The sequence below is a fragment of the Talpa europaea genome, assembly GCF_964194135.1.
Source record: "Talpa europaea genome assembly, chromosome: 8".
Taxonomy (NCBI): Eukaryota; Metazoa; Chordata; class Mammalia; order Eulipotyphla; family Talpidae; genus Talpa; species Talpa europaea.
The window spans coordinates 51,286,213-51,300,164 of record NC_140075.1 but is presented as its reverse complement, the minus strand read 5'-3'; the positions used below and the strand labels follow the sequence as shown (position 1 = coordinate 51,300,164).

Genomic DNA, 13,952 nt, shown 5'->3' with positions numbered 1-13,952 from the left:
AAAATGCCCCTTTGGGGGTCTCAACCACACCAGGTGGTCATTAATTCTCCATCTGAAGTCTGACTACACAGCTACTGCCCAGATAACTGGAGGGCAGAGAACTTTCAGGGCTGGTGACACTCCTGGGCCCAGCACTGTCCAAGGTCCCTCTGTGTACTACTTCACTCAGTCCTTCAAATTTAGGCACTGCTGTCCTCAGTGACAGACATCACTTGAGGTTCAGAGAGGTAAACAGCTGCTCACAGTCACACAGTCAGAAAGTGGTCAAGCTGCATTAGAATCCAGAAAGTTTGAGTTTGAAGCTGCAGCAGCCTGGTTCCCCTCACCATGGGCCAGCACACATATTCCCTCACCAGAGTCCAGTTCCCCTCCCCTACCCCCCCCCCCCACACCCGTCAGCAAGAGAGTGTGCCAGGCAGGGGCTATACTCTTCAATGACAAATGCAAAGTGGGCTCAGAAAGGTAGTGTAGTTAGCTCAATGTCACCTAGCAAGTGGGGGCAAGGTCTGGAGTGAGGGTCTCCAGGACTCCTCCTACGTGCCATGCAGGACCCCTGCTTACACCTGGTGAGGGTCCAACCTGGAGGCAGGGCTGTAGGCCAGCCTGGTCCCTCCCTTGGGATGGGGCAGCGGAAACTGTGCTCCCTAGAGATACGCATCTGTTTGTTTCCATTCCCAGCCTTTCCTCAGAGACTTTCTAAAGGTCATTTCTTTCCCCTCAAATGAAGTGGTTTGGGAGGCAGGGCCTGGTTTCCGGTCACTGAAGTACTACCCCTTCTAGTAAGACCTTCCTGTGTTCCCATCACTGTGTCATCATGTCAAGGGACCAACGTGGACAATTCTTTCTGTGCCCCAAACTAGCCATTCAGTGACAGATGCCCGAAAAGCCAAGGACCATAGGAGATAGGGCATGTATCTGACAGTCTTGGAAAGAGATTCAAACTGGGTCATCAGAGGAGAGTTCAGGAACCAGGTTACTTTTTTTTTTTTTTCTTTAAGATTTATTTATTTATTTATACAAGCACTGGGTACAGTCAGAAGTGTGGGAGGGTGAGAGAATTCACCAGAGCCAGAGCGGGGAGGAGAACAGGCAGACTGATGAAGTACACTGCTGAGGGGAGCAGCAGGCAGCAGGAGAAGTCTGTCACACCATGTGGGGCCCTCGCCGGAGGCTGGGGATCAAACCGGTGCTGCAGAGGCTGTGGGCAGCTTTGCAACCCAGCGCTCAACCGCTGAGCCACTGGCGAGGCCCAAGAAACCAGATTACTTTCAAAGGCTGCAAAGCCACTAGAGGGCTAGTGGAGGCTAGTGACAGTGGGGCTTTCACTGTGTCTAGGCCTGGAGGGGAAGGGAGGTGCAGCCACCACCACCAGTCTGAGAGGGCCAGCCGGCAGGGGCTGTGACTGGTCAGTGGAGGAAAAAGGATCAGCACAAGTTAGCCTTGCAGGGAGGATCCCAGAACGAAGTCTACTGCCCTCCCATCCACCCCTCCCCATCTGAGCCAGAGTCAAGGGAGCCCTGCGATATAACCCCAAGAGCAGCCTTCCCAGACATGGAGCAGAAGGGGGAATGCATCTGGGGTTAAGCATAGGGTAGACTGAGGGGCTTGGCACTGGAATTCAGCAAGCAAGGTAGCCATCTTCCATACTCACCACCTCACACACCCACTGTGGCTCCCCACTTGCTATAGAATAAAACCCATTCCTCAGCCTGGCATTCAAGGCTCTCCACATTCAGGCTCCAACCTCCCTGCCTACTGGGCGAGCTACAGGCGCTTCCTGTACCTTCATGGTGACTCTGTGCACATCAGTATCGCTTCCTCAACATTCTGGAAAGAAAATGCTCTCCCAAGATGGCACAGCTGATGGGTGGCGGAGCTGGAATATGAACTGAGTCCCTGATGCCAAAGCCGATGAGTCCCCGTGCTGCCATGCCTCCTCAGAGTGAGAGTTCACAGACTGCAGGAGCACATTCAGCTCATTGAACTCAGCCCAACTCACAGAAAGGGTCTCCATATGGGGGTGAGGGGACAGAGGAGGAGAGGAGAAAGGACTATGGATGGGGGGATAACAAATATCGACTTGTTGTTTCTCATTTCACTCTCAGAACAACTCCCTGGGGCAGGAATTATCCTCTGCTCAGAGTTGAGACACCAGAATTTCAGGAAGGTTAAGGACAGTCCCTGTCAGAGCTGGGGTTTGACTGAAAACCAGCTGGTTGTTGGCCATCTATAGAGTAGGGCCTGTAAGAGCCTCAAGCTTTTGTTTCCACCCCAAACCAGTGCTGTCTTCCTCTCTAAGAGCTTGGAAGCCCTCTGCCAGGCCAAACTGTGGGGTGAGCTCATCTCTGGAAGGCCCCTATTAACATGAAACTATGTCACCAGGAAAGAGATGCATATTGAGCCCATGGTATGAGGCTGCCCTTAGAGTTATCAAAAGTGTGTGCGTGTGTGTGTGTGTGTGTGTGTGTGTGTGTGTGTGTCGGTCGAAGGGCCCAGGTACCCAAACACCACCATTCAAGATCAGCTCCTTATTGGAAAAACGAAGGATGAAGGTATGGAATCAGACAGAGCAGGCTTGATGGGTCATCTGGGGAACCTCCCTCACAGGTGGCTTGCACAAGAGATCTAACAGCATGGTGTGATGGAAAGAAGGTTCCAGAGATATGAGTTTTAGCTCAGGATGGGCCATTGCATTGCTGTGTGTCTCTAGGCTAGTTTCTTGCTGCCCCCCTTCACTTTCTTTTTCTCCTATAAAAAGAGAGGAGTTAGGTAAGGGGCTAACACCCAACTCCCGGACAAAAGGCCCCCTTTACCGTTTTTAAGTTGTTGAGTTGCCAGAGAAAGGAGCTCCCTCTTTTTGTTTCCCATCTCCAGCTGGGGCACAATCTTGAGGATTGCTGAAGACACTGGTGGGATGAGTCCCCGGAGACCCCCTCCACGGGTCCTGTCTCCCTCACCCATGCCCGACGTGCTCAGAGGAGGCCTGTCGGCTGACAGCTGTGTCTCCCACCAGCACAGTTCATTTGCTGCCCTTCCTGGGAAGTGACAGCAACTCAGCAACTCTAAGCAAAGCAATTAGGATGAAAAAGAGGCCCAGATGCTTGGGGCCAAAGGAAAATAAACAGAGCGGCCCTGTGTGTATTCCACTGCCAAGAGGAGCAATTCTTCACAGGATGATTAGCATTTCCAACCTCTGTTTCCTCCCCTCCACTGGAGGCAGAGGACTGACCTCTGAGCTGCTGCTGTTCTCAGATCTCACTCTTCCGGAGGGTGCTGTGGACCCACGGGGTTATCACCTCCTCACGAGAGTCTCTCCTGCCACCAGACCCCTGCCAGAAATGACACCCCTGTCTCCTGAATTCCAAAAGCCTCTCTTGATGGGCTTTCTCCTTGATCAATTCATTCATTCTGGGATAGCCACTGAGCACCATTCATTCATTCACTTGACATTCATTCATTTGCTTGACATTTATTAAGCCCCTGCTATGTTCAAGTTACTGTTCTATGTCCTGGAGATACCACAGTAAACAAAACAGACAAAAATCTCCGCTCTCAAGGAATTCAGGTTTTATAGGAGGAAACAGACACTAAAGAAATAAAAATATAGCATGGTAGGTGATGCCAAATGTTATAGAGGAAAATAAAACAGAACAAGGGAGCGGAGGGTGCAAAGAAGGGGAAAGTTGATCTCAAGCAGGGTGGTGAGAAAAAGCCTCAGAGGAAAGCAATATCTGGACAAAGGCCTATCGGAGGTGGGAAGTGAACTAGGTGACAGAGGAAGGTGTGCTTGACAGAGGGACACAGGTACAAAGGCCCTGAGGTGGGAGTGTGCCTGATATCTTTAAAGAATAGCAAGAGGTAGTGGGTGGCAGTGGGCAGGAGGTAGGGGTGGTAAGAGATGAAGTGTGGGAGGAGATGGCATTTCATCAAGAAGGCTCTGGCCACCACGAAAAGAGACTGAAGGGAGGCGAGCAGGGAAGCAGGCCCTGGGTGGAGTGTGGGAAGGCCCAGCTTCTTCTGCCTCTGCCAGGTAGTGTTATATATAAGGAAAGCAGAAGAGGAAATCTTGGAATGCAAGGCATTCAGGGCCAGGGTCAAGGAGAAAGTTTGTGGAAGATTAGCATGAGCTCTAGTGAGCTGGGCTGCAGGGCAGTCAGGGAGGTTCAGGAAAATGCAACTTGTGTTAGTGTGTATGGTGTGTGTGTGTGTGTGTGTGTGTGTGTGTGTATCTCTGAAAGGACTGTTTTCTCAGAGTGGGTCGCTGGGCTAGGTCAGAGAAATTTCAAACAGGTCTAGAGGCTTAGTAACCCCTAGGTATCTCCATAATTTGCCCGCCTGTACCTCCATAATTTGCCCACTTGTACTTAGTCTGTGCCCCCAAATCACTTGAAGTAGTGGTCAAGTTTAGGTGCTGAGGAATGAGAGGCTAAGAACCTGGAGTCCTGGGTCCTCTTCCACTTGACTGGTGACATGACTTTGGGCTACTCATTTCAGCTTTTTGTTGGTTTCCTCACCTGTAACCCAGGCATGGCAACCATCCTTGCTGGGTGGAAGGCTAAGGGAGGAACACTAGAGTCTTTTTTTTGTGAGGCCAGAAAGTAGGCTGGGTTATGAAAACCTCTCCCACTTTTCCTGGAAGGGAGGGAGGAGATATGAAAGTGCAACTGCCCATCCTCCCCATCAGGGCCTTAACCAATTTGTATCTGGGATGGGGAGGAGTAGGTCGTTCGTCTTCCAGCAAAATCCTAAGCAAGAGAACCTGAGGACAGTTCATTTTCCTACAGAAGGAGGAGGAGACAGGGCTAGGCCCAGGAAAATGGATGAACACCAAGGAGAGGACATACAGAGATATGGGTAATAGGGAGGGAGTGCTAAGGAGACAGGCAAAACCATCTCAGAATGTCAGCCTAGCGGGAGGCAGCACGAAAACAAGCCTGTGGTCATGGGTCCAAAGTCAGGCTCTGCTACTTCCTACTTGTGCCTCTTCCAATTACATCACTTTTTTTTTTTTTTAAGAGGGGAGGGTGTTGTAGAACTGTCCACAACTTAAAATTCTTGCAAAACTTAAATGAGTACACTGGAAAGCTCTCTGAGAACACTCTTGTTATGCACAAAAGACATCTCAGAAAGAGTCACTCTGAATCAAGGAACAACCAAACCCTGGCAGGCAGTGGCCTGGTGAGCTGAGCCATGCAGCTGGCTCAGACACAAAACTCTCTAGGCTGAAAGCCCCTGACCTCACAGACCTGGTGCTCATGGATCTCAGATGTCAAGGTTGCAAGCATCAAGATGTTCAGCATTGGGCAGGAGTGAGCAAGGGGAGGACTCTACTGTTAAGAAAAATTATCCAGGGCCTCCCTTGTGGCACAAGGAGTTGTGCTCCCTGTAAGCACAGCACTGTGAAGCTATATGCAGCTACTGCAGCAGAAGTTCGATCCCCAGCCAGCCAGGGAGCTACCCACATGGCACAGCAGACCTCTCCTGTCTTGCCTGCTGCTCCCCTCAGTAGTGTATTTCAGTGGATCTGCCTGTTCTGCTCCCCACTTTGCATCTGGTGAATCCTTTCACCCTCCCCCTGCATCTCTGGCCTGCACTCAGGCTCTTGCATTCATAAATAAATAAATCTAAAAAAAAGAAAAAGAAAAAGAAGTAGGCTAAAGGAGGACTGCGTGTCCTGTCAGTGTCATTCTGGAGCAGGATTGAACAACTCAGTTATTTCATTCTCTAGGGAATGTACCTTTGTTTTACAATTTACTGTTGATTAGAGTCCTGACTTTGTGAAGTTACATGCTAACTTGCAGCTGCATGTACAGGCACATATGCATGAAAATGCAAAAGATTTTAGTCCAGTAGAAAATTGTAAAAGCCATAGTTTTATTGCCCTTTAAAACATTATTAACCAGTTTCATCTCTAACTTAACAAATGTATTTCAGCACGTCTTTTCCAGTTAACTATACAAATCTCTGACTTTTAAATGTTCCTTTGAATCAGCTTTCTTCTGGGTCCTTAATTAATGAGTTAAATCTTTGACACATGACCATAATTACACTTTGACAAGAGCCAAAAGTAAGGGGCTCTGCCATGCTTTGGTTCTGTCTGGGCCTCTGAGCCTCACCTATATCTTTGGCCACACAGAGAAGGTCCCCAGTTCTCAAGAGTAAGAAGAAAGACAAGCAACTGCTATGCACATCATTGCAAGAAACAAAGTCATGGTATATTGTTGTCATTCATCAGATTAGGCTGTTCCAGACTAGGTCCTGGGCTTCTGAAGCCTGCATTCTCCAGGGCTGAGGACATAGGGTCAGGGGGAAAGGCCCTTAGGAAAGCCCTGATGTGCTATGCTGATGCTACACTGTCCACTTCCCATGAGGCTAGGATTACCCCTGGGCCTCAGGTCCTGGAGGATGGAAACTACTCAGGACCACTCCTGAGAAGTCTGCCAAGGGGCATGGAGAGGCTGGAGGAATGGAGAGGGCATGTGACCAGAAGCCAGGGTTGGGGGTATTCTAGAGGAGCACCAGGTCCTTGCTAGTGGCCCTTGCACCCTGGGTTCTTTCAGGACCTCATCATTTTATTATGCAGGCAGGAAAGTGCCCCAGCTCAGTGGATGGCACAACAGCATCTCCACCCATGCTATCTGCATACATGCCAGGCTGCACATGCACACGGAGTGCACTGGCACCCAGAGCCCAGTGAGCAATGCAGACAGTCATGATCAGGGGCAGCCAATCCTGCAGAGGAAGGAGGTATAGCCCCAAAAGAGAAAGAGAAAAGGTATTCAAAGCCCAAAGAGCAGAGGCTCGGGGGGAAAGAATCAATCTGTAGAATGTGGGGGAGAGAATGAGACTTGACAACTTGGAAGATGTCTCATCTGCACTGAAGCAGTCAGACCTGGCCACGATCGGGCTTGTACCTAGAGTTACCTGAAGTCACAAAAGTTAATAGTGTACTGCCCCCGAGGTGATGGCAAAAAGGAAGTGGGAAAGGAATTTACAACTGGGTTCTGTGATGAGGGTACCCATATCCCATCAGGGATGTGGGGAGCCCTTTCTCTCTTATAGTGTCACTCCTGTTGTCTCCACCAGCCTAGACTCCTCCCCAAACACGTCCAGCGACATCTGCTCCACCTTTAAGGCTAGACTTACAGACTTCTTCCTTTGCTCCAGCCTCACCATCTCCTTCTGAGCTTTCATTCCCTCTACACTCTGTACCTCCACTTTCAGCAGCTTATTATCCTGCCTGCCTTCTTCACAGAGCATATATATATATATACTCCTGGAATGAGGTCTCTTTCCTCTTCCTATTATCCTGATGTGACGTCTGTATTTTATTATACTGTAAAATCTGGTTTAGTTTAGTGTTTCATGTTTTGTTTTGTTTTTTTTTGGCATGGTCCTACCTTTGTGATCAAGACAAGTGTGTATAAACCTTTTGTTGTCCTGTAATAGTAAAGTTTGAGTCTTTCTGGGCTATACTCTCAGCTTTGTGGATCTCCATCTGGCAACTAGTCATATCAGGCCTAGCACTGCTCAGGGCACTTTGTAAGTACCCAATTCTTGCCTACTGATTGGCAGTTTACATCACTTAATTCCATAATCCCTCCCTCCAGCCATCTCCTTGTCACCCACCAGTTGTCAGCTCTCAGCAGGGCAAAAGTAACTTGAAGGTTAATATCTCAGTGTCCTCGCTGATCCTTGCGTTCCTTGGACATGTTCGTCATCAGAAGGCACAAGACCCCAATGTCTTAACCAGGGAGACAGTGCCCAGGACCTCCTTAGGCCAGGCTCTCAGACTCAGCCATGGCTTAGGAATGACTTGGGCCATCCCCTGGGTTCACAGCTCTGGAGTAGAGGAGGCCACAGGCCCCGGGGGGCCCGGCGGTAGCCTCAGGAGAAAGGTCTGCAAGGAACCTGGCCGTGGGAAGCCGGCCTTCTCCCTGAGCAGTCGCCAAGTGCCAGCCTCGATGGCATAGAGCAACGTGAACATGCGGTTGACGGTATAGACGGTGTCCCCCCGCACCACCGCGGTGAAGAGCGCGCCCTTGCTATTGACAAACTGGCCGGGAAGCGCCGTCCACTGGCCCGTGGCCAGGTTGAGGCAGTCGATGGCGCAATGCAGGAAGTCATCGGAAGGTCCGTTGCGCACCACATAGAGGCTGTCGCGGTGGGCCACCATGCAGTGCCCGTAGCTCTGCGGACGCCGCAGTTCGGCCACCTGCAGCCACGTGTCGGTCCCCACCATGTACTCCACCACAGCCGTGGTGTCGGCCGGTCGCCACAGACACACGAAGAGGCGGCCACACGCCTGGGCGCAGGGCGCGCCGGCGGCGGGCTGAGGCAGGTCGGACACGAAGCTCCAGCGGCCAGCGGCTGGGTCGTAGCACTCCACGGAGCTCATCGGGGTCCTCTGGAACTCGCCGCCGATGGCGTAGAGGCGGCCTTCGAAGCCCACCAGGGTCGTGTCGTATCGCGGTTGGTGCGGGCTGGGGAACTGGCACCACGTGCCGCCGTCGGGGTCGTAGCAGAAGCCCAGCTCCACCACCTCCTTGCTGGCACCCCGCACGCCGCCCACGATGTAGAGCTTGTTGCCCAGCGTGGCCACTCCCGCCAGCAGCGTGCTGGCCTCCAGGGGCAGCGTGGCCAGCGTGCGCCAGGTGTCCGCCTCCTCGTCCAGGTAGCACATGGTGCGCGAAGCGTCCTCCAGGAAGCCGGGCGCGGGCGTGTGCGTGCTCAGGGCCACGTAGCTGCTGGGCCGCAGCGCCGCCACATAGGCGCGGGCCTCGGGCAGCGCCAGCTCGGCCGCCAGCTCGCACGCGCCGTCGCGGATGAAGAGCGCCGCGCTGTGGAACACGTCTTGCAGGCCGAAGGCGGCGGCCGCATCGCACAGCAGCGCGCAGTTGTCCGACGTGAGGCTGTGCTGCAGGAAGCGCGCCAGCGCCGGCGCCTGCAGGAAGGCGGCGCACTCCACGGCCTGCAGCAGCTCGTCGGCGGCTGTCAGCGCCGGTCGCTCGCCCCGGAGCACCTGCAGCGTGGTGCGGAACCCGCCGGCGCTCAGAGCGCCCAGGCGCACCTCGGCCGCGCGCGTCTCTCGCATGCCCGAGCGGAAGAGGCCGCGGAAGAAGTCGCAGTGTTCCACCAGAAGGGCCTGGTCAGCCTGGAAGAGCTGGCTGTCCACCCACACCTGCACCGGGACCTCGGGGCCCTGAGGCATGGCCAGCCAGAGAGGTAGAGGCTGCCTCGGGGGGCTCTCGATTCAGGGGGCTCTCGATTCAGCAGCCACCGACTGTGGGGCTCCCCCGGAGTAGGGAGGGGGGATAAATCTTCCCCCGAGGCTATAAATATCTCCCTTTCTAAAGATAGTACGGCTCATGTGATGTGGTGGCCGACAGGCTGGATGGCCACTGGACCAGAGGGCATTGGGAGACCTGCTGGGTCACTCGCTTCCGAATGAGATGTAATGATAATAGTGACCATATACTGATCACTTACTGGTGATCAGCTACTGTGAGGGCAGCTTACAAAGTGAGCCCATATAATACCTGCACTGAGCCAAATGTATACCCTTCTAAGTACCTTAAATCTGGCCCTCTGTTTTCTCAAATTGGGGCCCATAATAGCACCTATGTTATGGTATTGGGAAACTAGTTGTAGTGTTCGAAATGAAGCTTTACACGACGTATCCAAGATCATTCAGCTGGGAAGGGGCAGGATTAATGTCTAACCCACTGCATCCATAGACCCGTAGGGGCAGGGAGCAGGCACTAATTACTTGGCCATTGGAGGGAGGGGCAGAGATGGAGCAAATAGAATGGGCCAGAGCCCACATCTGGGCTCTAAATTGGCCTGGGTGTCTGCCCCTGACACAGCTAAACCAATATCTTCTTTCCCTATAAATATGGGAGGACAGCAGGTGAGCATCCAGTAAACTCTGAATGTCCAAGTGCTTTCTGACTTGGGATGGGATGGAATGCTGATATCTGTTTCCCAATTGCCAGGACCCTTCATTGCTGTGTAGATCCAAACCTTTGGAAAAGAAAAGTGGGGCTGCTGAGGGCATCGTGTAGATTGGGAAGAGAAAGGCTTTTTGAAATGATACAGGTTAATACTTGAATATCACAATGTCAGGCACCTTTATAAGCACTTTAATTCCGATAATCCAACAATCTTGTGAGTAGATACTGTTGTTGCCCTTCATTTAATAGATATTATCCCTTTATTGCTTATAGTAACAGTATGTTAGATATTATTAATGCCACCCTTTCACAGATAAAGAGACCAGGTCACCAAGATGTTTAATCACATGCCCAAGGTCACATCGCCATAGAGTAGCAGAGCTAGGAGAGTCATGCAACCAATCTGATCCTAGAGCCTGTGTCCCTAACTACTGCATTCTGCTGCCTCTCTATGCTTCAAATGCTGGACAGTCACCTGGTACCAGGAGGTCCCAGTAGGAACCTGGGGTTCATGTGGTATAACCCCTTCCCATTTACAGTGGGAATGGGAATTTCCAGGGGGTCAGGTAGGTTGGAGCAGACAGGCCCAGGCTTTTTGCTGCCCATCCCAGAGCACTTTTCCCTACTCATAGAAATTTCCTAGGTGAATAGATAAGACTTGGGCCCCAGAATATCAGGTGGAAGGGAGCAGAGTGATTTTCTTCTCTTGCTACCTCATTCTGCAGGTGGAGAGGCCCAGCGTGTGTATCAGTTCGGGAGATAATCAATCGCTGCCTTTCTTCAGGAGGGTGAATGGACTCACAATGGCAAAGCCAGAGTTAGAGGGTGAGTTTCCTCCACCCTAGGACACACTCATGCACACACTGTCACATATAAATCTGCATTCACAAATGTGCCTTCCCTGCCAGGGAACTCCCACCCAGTTCATTCCATCACATCAGGACTGGGATGTGGGGACCACTGTGAGGCCTGGGAAGCCAGATGCCTGGAGGAGGCAGCTAGAAATATCCTGGATACTCTGCCCCAGGGACTAGACAGGAAGAGGAGGAGGAGATGGAGGGAGTAGGCAGGAGACCCCATAAATACTATCCCAGGCCCTCTGCCAGCTTCTTTGTTTCTCTGAGATCAGACATTGGCTGAAGGGACCTTCAACATCTGGACAGCAGGCATGACGGTCCCTCTCTTGGAGGAAAATGGACTCTGCTGTGCCCATTTATGATCTCTCCTTGCCGGGGGCCTTTGGGAGAGGGGGACTGTTCTCATTTCACACCTGAGGAAAGAAGGCCTGCAGATGGCAGGAGCTTTTCCTTGGTTAGCTCAAACCTAGCTGCTCTCCTCACCTGCTCGGACCTAGTGTCAGGAAGGAAACAGCTGCCTCCCACCAGGCTTAAGCTGTGGGGCAGGGTCTGGGAAGGGAGGGCCTGACCCCAGGGGGCTTCAGTTCCCTTCCACATGACTTGTTCCAAGCACTTAGTAACTCACAAGCACAACCAGATGGAATCCTTGCCTGGGGGAAAGACAGCGAAGCCCCCTTGGCCGAAGCTTGCACCCAGGCCCATTTTTTCTTAACTCCAGCCCTGGCAAGTGGACTAGGGCCTAGTGCACACACCCAGCTCCCACCCCAGCAGCCAGGCAGTGGGGAGGGGTCATCTCCAATGAGGGGTCATGGGTCTCAAGCTAATCCTCAGCTCAGCTCTTTGGCCCTGCCTCTAAGGCCCCAGTGGGGTGTTGTCTGCAGCCGATGAGTTTCCTCCTCTCTGACAGTGAGTGTCCCTCTGGGACTTGGAGAGGACAAGGAAATGTACTGGCTGTGGGCAGCCCACAGAGTTCCCAGGCCCTGCCCGACCCTGCACCAACTTCCCTCTCCGCTTTTCACCCACCACGCTCTGTGAGGTTGGGGACAGGGCAGGGAACAGAGCCCTGTGTCAGACTCTCAGAGTCTTTCTAGATAGAGCACACACCCAGCCTTGCGCATCTCTATCGGCAGTGAGTACGAGTTAAGGTATCTGTTAAGTGCATTCCTGGCTCCTAACCTAAGTAGCAGCCCCCAGTCTAATAGAGGAGACACAACCCCTGTTCCAGGAGAGAATCCAGTCTGATGGAAAAGACATAGCCTTTACCCTGGGGTAGGGGTGCGGAGCTGGTCTTGTCATGCCTGGTGGTGTTTCTGCCTAGAGAGTAGTAACAAGCAGTAACAAAAGTTGCCTGGACCTGAAGATGGGCGAGCACTGGGCCAGGAGTCAGGATTCCTGCTGGGTTCTGATGCTGGTACCACCACTTGCAAAAGCTACCCAACCTTTTTGGGCTCCAGAGCATGGATCTGCTTTCTAGTGTTCCTTTTAGCTTTGACACCTGAATTTATCACTGAAAAACCACAGAAGTGGTTGTTATGTTGTGGCTCCAGGGAATGTAGTAACATTGCTGAGGGGCCCCAAAGGCTTGGCCTGCTGTGGCTCCTGAGGGGCCTCACAGGTCCTGCCTGTCTACACCTGTGCATGCTCAACTTGTTCCCTCCAGAAACATCTACTGAGAACCTGCTATATGCCTAATACTTGGCCGGGTGCCACATTCTCTGCATTTTGAGTGTCTGAGAATAAGAGCCTTGAAGGTGACAGGTTAGGTGGGGTAATAAGGAGAATTGGGCTACTTACTTTAACAGAAAAGCCTTTCTCTTGACCTGAAGTGTCCAAAGTTCTGGTTACTAAGCAGTTGTGGCTTCTTGGTGGGTGGATGAGAAGTATGTGCTATTCATGTCCAGGGGAAGGGAACTATCATTTGCTTTTTTGGACTATGGACCAAGCTCTGGTGGGCCTCTTTCATGTTATCTAATCCTTAATATTATTCCTGTTTTAAAGATGAGGAACTGAGGTCCAGAAGGGCAAAGTTGCTAATTACAGGGTCTCACAGTAAGTGACTTGTTCTGAAGGCATTTCTAGTCCACAAGGGGCACTCAGGGTGCTGGACAAGCAGTTCAGATGAGACTGAGGATCGGGGGAGGGATTGGTCACAGTTATGAGGTCAACACTTTCTCCCTGGGCCCTCAGAGGAGTAGACTCTGGGCAGTGAGCTGAGGGGCTGAGTAGCAGCTGGCAACAAGTCCATATAATCCTAAAGTAGAAGGAAATTAAGGGCCATCTTATCCTATCTTGCAAGCCATCATGGAGTCTCTTCTATAATCTTAAAGTCACTACCCCCTTGGTTGTCTTCAATGTTGAGGGCTTCACTTCCTCCAAAGAAAGTCCCTTCCAATTTTGGACAGCTCAGATGGTCAGAGCTCACCTTCACACTGAGCTGGAACCTGCCTTCTTGCAGCTCCCCGCGACAGGCTAGTCAGAGTTAAGATCAGTAAAGTAACTCCCCCAGCATCACACAAACAGGTAAGGAGCAGAGAGCCCAGGTTTATACCTGATTGGGCCTGCAGGGGCCCAATCCTTGCCTTCTCTCCAGCAGCCCTTCAGTGAGACTGGTTCTCTCCCCCACAGACTCCATCCAGACCCAGTCTGTCCTCACAGGACTGTGGCTAGTCCAGGCATATAGCTGGAACTTGGCTCCTACTTTCTCTCCTCCCACAACTCAAAGGAAAACCCTTTGAGTGATCCTAACCTGAGGGTGTAACCTAAACAATTTCCTCCCAACACCTCAGAGTTTTAATAACACAGCTGGATTACTATGATCTCCCAGAAACACAATTAGGCTGAGTCAGTATTCATGTCCTGTCCTGGAAAATAATTTTCATTCTTGGTGGAGAAGTTATTAGCATCAAGTTCTGGCACAGCTCACCCCTGTGAGCCCCCGCTCCCTCCTGAGTTTCCCTGGTTTCTGCATGTATGTGGGTCAGCAGATTCGGAGGAGGTGTGGGAGGAGGTTAGGGTTGGAGAAGGGTTGTAGTCAGGGGTCTCTGAGACTCCCATGCCTTTCCCCATTTTAGCCTGGATGTGTTCCAAAAGAGATCCCTGGGGTTCTAGAAAGTACTTGGGCCTGGAGCCCAGGGCTGATTCT

At 51.9% G+C, this 13,952-nt stretch overlaps 1 protein-coding gene across 1 annotated transcript; it reads right to left on the bottom strand.

Annotated features, from left to right (window-relative positions):
- Positions 1-7,834: 7,834 nt before the first annotated feature.
- Positions 7,835-9,211, bottom strand: KBTBD13 (kelch repeat and BTB domain containing 13; the record flags this gene model as incomplete). The annotated part of the gene is made up of 1 exon (XM_084240837.1): positions 7,835-9,211. The coding sequence occupies one exon, from the start codon at positions 9,209-9,211 to the stop codon at positions 7,835-7,837; it is 1,377 nt and encodes a 458-aa protein (XP_084096963.1).
- Between the last annotated feature and the right edge of the window lie 4,741 nt (positions 9,212-13,952).